The following is a 6,000-nucleotide window of genomic DNA, read 5'->3' on the forward strand; positions in this document are numbered from 1 at the left end:
ACACACTGTATATACTTATATACTATCAAGAATTGTTAGAAATGTTATGTTGTAAAAACAATGTCATTAAAGAATATGTCAACAAGAAAAATCAATATTCCATAACCTCATCACACTAATAAAATGTTTCTTCTGAAATCCTAAGGTTGCATATATATTTTTTGCAGCAGCATTCAAAATGAGGTATAGTCATCAACTTAATGGAGTCGGGTAGGGTAGAATTTGCCTTATGGATAAATTTCAGCAAAGGTCGCAAAAAAAATTGTAACCTCTTCAAAAATTAAACATACATTATGACTATGAAGATATACAAGACTGGAAAATACTGTATCAAATACAAAACATGAAAATAATTATGTTCCATGGATGGAACTGTGGATTTACTGCTAACTTAAATTTGTTGAAAATCGTGTTGAAAAGAATATCAACTAATGGGACTTACAGGTCTGTAGAAAACAGTATTTTTAGCCCTTTATTCAATGTGTGCCAGGCACTGCTCAAGGTGCTGGGATAACACCATGAAAACACAACTCCTGCTTTTATGGACTTCAGTGTCGAGGGAAGTGAAAAAGGAACAAAACAAGGTGATTTCTATTAATGATAAAGTAGTCTTCAGAAAACTGAACAGGACCAAGCAATAAAAGTGTCGCAGACTGGGTTTGGGGGAACTATCTAAAAGTGAGGGCTCTGAAGGGGGCCAGGACCTGAACGATGAGCTGTGCACAAGGCTGGGAGAACAGACGAGGCTGAGGGGTCAGCCAACACGAAGACCTCCAGACAGGTGAGCCTCACGCACTCATGGATGGAAGGTAACGCCCGAGACAGGAGAAGACAGCAAGCTTTGGGCCTCGAACATAAGCTGGATTTTATTTCTAATTTGTGAAGAAGACAGTTGGGCACAGGGTGGCTTAAAAAGAAAATGACGATCTTTCACTCTGGACTATTTTTGGAGAATGGACTGTAAGAGGCCGTGAGGAAGCAATTCGTAGTCCCGATGAGAGGTGACGGGGGTTTGGGATAAAGGGGCAGAAACTGGGGATGGAAGAAAGTGGGTGGATTCCAGACACAGCGACATCGGAGACAACAGAACTTGCTAACTGAATGTGGGGATTCAAGGGCTCTGAAACCATTTACAGTTAAGTCCTCACTTAACATGGTGATACTCTGTGACTTAAAGTAACACGATGTGTAACAAAACCAATTTTTCCACAGGCTAATTCAGTAGGGCTCAACCTTTTTACACCTCAGGATTGGTGAAAGCAGGAGAATTATTTCAGGGACCACTAAGGAAATCATCCTGTGCATAAGCGAATTCGACTAAGATCACGGGATCTATAATCTTCATACAGCATCCGGGTGGTTAACACTTTCATGGACTCAACCGCTGAGCCAACCAGCCAGGGCTTGGGTTCTTTTGAATGTTAAGTGTGAGATGCAAACCAGGTGGGAATGCTGACTTTCAATTATTGAAGTCCCACTATAAATTTGAGGGGAAGAGATACCATGTTCCTTATCTTTGTGACTCCAAAGCCTACCTCCCTGCCTGATACATACATGTTAGGGACCTGTAAATGTGTTTGAGAAGGATAGCTGTTTCCCATGCACAAGATTCCTGTCAAATGGGCAGTGGAAAACACTGGGCTAATTGACATAAACAAGAGTTAAAATTCCTATTTTATAATGAAATGACTCTGAATGAAATTATGCTATTTGACAAACTGCTGTATTTCAGTGAAGAAAACTGCGGGTAGAGCAGGTTTGGGTCCTTTATTTATTTGTATTTTTCCGAAGTTAGAAGCCGGGAGGCAGACAGAGAGACTCCCGTGTGAGCCTGACCGGGATCCACCTGACATGCCCACCAGGGGGCAATGCTTGCACCCTCTGAGGCATTGCTCCATTTCAACTGGAGCCATTCTAGCGCCTGAGGCAGAGGCCATGGAGCCGTCCTCAGCACCCAGGCCAACTTTGCTCCAATGGGGCGTTGGCTGTGGGAGGGGAAGAGAGAGAGAGAAAGGAGAGGAGGAAGGGTAGAGAAGCAGATGGGTGCTTCTCCTGTGTGCCCTGGCCGGGAATCGAACCCGGGACTTCCACAAGCCGACACTCGACCGCTGAGCCAACCAGCCAGGGCTTGGGTTCTTTTGAATGTTAAGTGTGAGATGCAAACCAGGTGGGAATGCTGACTTTCAATTATTGAAGTCCCACTATAAATTTGAGGGGAAGAAGAGATACCATGTTCCTTATCTTTGTGACTCCAAAGCCTACCTCCCTGCCTGATACATACATGTTAGGGACCTGTAAATGTGTTTGAGAAGGATAGCTGTTTCCCAAGACAAAATCCCTGAGGATGGCGATTCCGTAGGTGCAAACAGGCTAACAAAGGGCTTCGGTACCTAGTGGAAGTGTGCTCATGCCTAGATGAAGGACATCTATGGGACGGCAACATTTGTATTTGGCTTAAACTGTAAAAATTACTTGTGCAGTGCTGAGACTTTCTTGAATGAAGGTCATTTTTAAGTAGTTTTATGTTGAAGGTGAGCACAAAGGCACGAAAGAAAATCACCTTCTAACACGAAGGGCTAGAGCTCCACTTACAATTTACAATCACAAAGGCACGAGAACTATTAAGGAAGGGTCTGCGGCTGGACTCGGGGGATTTAGGGAACTCAAGCCCCGCAGGTGGAGCCCATCATGCAAGTCAGCCACGCCTCCCGGTCAGCAACACAGGGATGGCACGGGGAGGAGGGCGAAGGACATTGAACATGTGGCATAGACTTGGCACCGCGGCAGGCCTGCGTCTTTGCCCCTCACTGTCCGGGGATGGCGCAGTCACCCCCCCTCCCCAGTCCGGGGACGGCGCGATCACGTCCAGCACACACCGCAGAGATGACAGCTCAGCGCCTCTCTCTGCCTCTCCATCCCGGAGTCGGCGCCGGCCTCCCCGCGCTCCCGGGCGGTACTCCTCACTCTCAGTTGCACGGGACGAGGGCACAGACGTTCCCAGGAGCGAGGAATGGAAGGAAACGCCACTCCGCCATCCCGGGGCGGGTCACCGGCGCGGTCCCGGCAGCCCCAAAGCCAGGACGCATGGTCCCCACGGGCCCCGCTCGCCCCCCGGCTCTATCTTGCTCACTCACAGCCGAGGGCTCGGGCCGCGGGGACACAACACGGCGCCGGCGCGACCCCCGCCCCACCCCCTCTCCCGGCGACAGCGAAGGATATGAGGAGCCGAGGCAGGACGGTCGGCAGTTCCTGCTGGCACAGCTCCCCGGGCCAGCCACTCAGTTCCTCCAGCGGGACGGCGCTCGCCGCAGCGGCGCGCTCCTGAGACATGCTTGCACCCCTGAGCCCGCTTCAAACTGGTCCCGCCGCCGCCACGACCGGAAACGCCGCCGTCCCGGCAGACCTTGCGAGCTCTCCGCCGGCGCCAAAACCATAGAGAGGGAGCGGGCTGTGTACCTTATGGAAGTCCGGACCGCATGCGGCTGGGGAAAGCTGGGCTTGTCTGGGCCTCGGAGGACTCGACTCGCTGGCGCACGCTTTTAGACTGCAGGATCCGGCAGGACGTCGGAGTTCTCCGCGCCGCAAGCTGAGCTGTTGCAGGACTGCGAGCATCCCCAGGTCTGGGTGGCTGTTTAGTGTTACGCTGGGGCGCTTTGGAGAGTTGAGGGAGCTTCGAGAAGCACATCTGGGGTGGGGTTGGACCCGGGACCTGCAGCGGGTATGAAGGGGAACGCGCCTATTCACTTAAAAGGGACCCTGCTTTGCACATCTTGTGTAATGGGAATAAAGACCCATCCGCCAGAATTGCGCGATCCGCAGCAGCTCTAGCACCGTCGGTACAGCGAAGAGTCCCTAATGTCGCTCCCACTTTCTCCGGGCCTCTCCACACGTTCAATGACTTTGTGTTGTGTTTGCTCTGCCACCATACCAGCCCTTGCTCGTTAACCCGAAACCGCCCCCTGCCCGTGCCCTCCGGGCTGCTGGTCTCCACTGAGTGCAGAGAGGTCGTCCGGATGAACTTGCACCAAAGCAAACCCGCGCAGGTTTTTACAGGGCTGCACACTTACCTCAATCCACTCGTGGGTTCCAGTTCCCAGAAACGGGAACAGACAGAAGTGCGGAGGATGTGGCGGTTGAGCAGGTGAATGTGTCAGGGCAAGGTCGTGACAGGTGACAGGCACCGGGTGAGCTAGGCTTGCCATTTTCTACCCGTTTGTCCAGCTGTTGTTGCTGCTATTTTTCTTTGTTTTTACTCTTCATTCTCTTCTCCAGCTTTTGACCCCTGAAGGGTGTGTGTGTTTCCAAATCTATCTCCCTCACAACTTTTATAGAAAAAGCAACTAGCTGTATGGAGGGAGGGGGTATGGTTTAATACTATATTTTAAGGAAATGTGTCAGTGTGCTTTTTAATAACACTTTTATTCCCTTTTTCCCCCTTAGGAGTTAAAAAGAAAAGCAGAGACCTCTAAAAAATCATTTGGAAACATCTCTAAATATGTGTAACTGTGTATAAGCAGCTGAAGAGAAACTGACCCACTGAAGCTACTTGAATAACTGAGATAGGATTACACTTGTGTCATCAGTTCTATCCAGAAGCTGAGGACTCCTCCTCTGAATAGAAGGGCTGGGCGAGGATGACCTTTCAATTTAATTTCACGATAGAAGGCCATCTGGAGAATGAATTAACACCCCTTGGGGATGGAGCTTTGACCTTGAATTCCTCAAGAGGGTCTTCAGTCTCAGAAAGTCAAAAAGGTAAACAGAGGGACACAGGATGTCCTACAGAACAGTTTGACTTGCCTCAGGGTCACTGGGGGGAACCCAAGTCCATGGGAACAGCAGCGGCCTCTCATGAGGCCGACAGCTCACTGGATACAGCTAACAGGTCAGGGAACTTGGAGCATCATGAAAATCAGCCTTGCCCGAGGCTTGCCAAAGAGCATGCCATGCCTAAAGATTTGAAGAAAGTGTTAGAAAATAAAGTCATAGAAACTTTACTGGGTCTCTGGCACGTGAACATACAGGTTATGAAAACCATCTTGTTGAAAGAGAACTTCCCTGGAGAAAACATAGTTTCCAAAAGCCTTTCTTCTCACTCTGATCTGATTACCGGTGTTTATGAAGGAGGCTTAAAAATCTGGGAATGTACCTTTGACCTCCTGGCTTATTTCACAAAGGCCCAAGTGAACTTTGCTGGGAAAACAGTGTTGGATCTTGGCTGTGGGTCAGGGTTGCTGGGTATAACCGCACTCAAGGGAGGGGCCAGAGAAGTCCATTTTCAAGATTATAACAGCATGGTGATCGAAGAAGTAACCTTACCTAATGTCGTGGCTAACTCCATTTTGGAGGACGAAAAACATGATGGCCACGAACCAGACGTGAAAAGATGCAGGAAGTCACAGGCACCACAAGAACTGTGTCGATGCCGCTTCTTTTCCGGGGAGTGGTCTGACTTTTGTCAGCTTCTACTAACCAGTGGAAAACTCTTTGAAAAATATGATCTCATTCTCACCTCAGAAACCATTTACAATCCGGGTTATTATGCTACTTTGCACCAAACGCTCCACAGACTGTTAGATAAAAACGGGCGGGTGCTTCTGGCCAGCAAAGCACACTACTTTGGTGTAGGTGGAGGGCTCCATCTCTTCCAGAAGTTTGTAGAAGAAAGGGATGTATTTGAGACCAGGACACTTGAAATAATTGATGAAGGGCTGAAAAGAGTCCTAATTGAAATGACTTTTAAGTCCCCGTGTTAATGTTCACAGAGTCTCCTGTGTAAAATAAACAGAAAAACTAAAAACTCGTTTTGAATGTGTAATTTCTGCCTTGCTATTATTTTTCCTGAAATTGGGATTCAGTGAAATCTATCTATTGGACATCTGTTCACTAGGGACTTTGTATGGCATTGTGCTTAATATTTATAGCCTGGTGAGGTACGTGTACTCATTTTAATAATCCTAGTAGCTAACAGTTTTCAGCATTTACTAGATGCAGGGCAGA

General features: G+C 48.5%; 2 protein-coding genes across 7 annotated transcripts in view; one reads left to right on the forward strand and one right to left on the reverse strand.

Annotated features, from left to right (window-relative positions):
• Positions 1-3,789, reverse strand: part of FIRRM (FIGNL1 interacting regulator of recombination and mitosis) — a 46,117-nt gene extending 42,328 nt beyond the window's left edge. For 5 of the 6 annotated variants that reach the window (XR_010729332.1, XR_010729331.1, XM_066261068.1 and 2 more), the window contains exon 1: positions 3,220-3,407. Coding sequence is in view for 4 of the 6 variants with exons in the window: in XM_066261068.1 (XP_066117165.1) it covers positions 3,220-3,330 (111 nt within the window). In the remaining 2 variants the exon portion in view is untranslated. Of the gene's footprint in view, positions 1-3,219; positions 3,408-3,456 lie in introns of those variants that run through there. The other variant, XM_066261069.1, reaches the window with a different exon arrangement.
• METTL18 (methyltransferase 18, RPL3 N3(tau)-histidine) lies at positions 3,485-5,776 on the forward strand. The gene is made up of 2 exons (XM_066261079.1): positions 3,485-3,618; positions 4,441-5,776. The coding sequence occupies exon 2, from the start codon at positions 4,635-4,637 to the stop codon at positions 5,754-5,756; it is 1,122 nt and encodes a 373-aa protein (XP_066117176.1). The 5' UTR covers positions 3,485-3,618; positions 4,441-4,634; the 3' UTR covers positions 5,757-5,776.
• Positions 5,777-6,000: the final 224 nt, after the last annotated feature.

This window comes from Saccopteryx bilineata, chromosome 2, assembly GCF_036850765.1.
Source record: "Saccopteryx bilineata isolate mSacBil1 chromosome 2, mSacBil1_pri_phased_curated, whole genome shotgun sequence".
Taxonomy (NCBI): Eukaryota; Metazoa; Chordata; class Mammalia; order Chiroptera; family Emballonuridae; genus Saccopteryx; species Saccopteryx bilineata.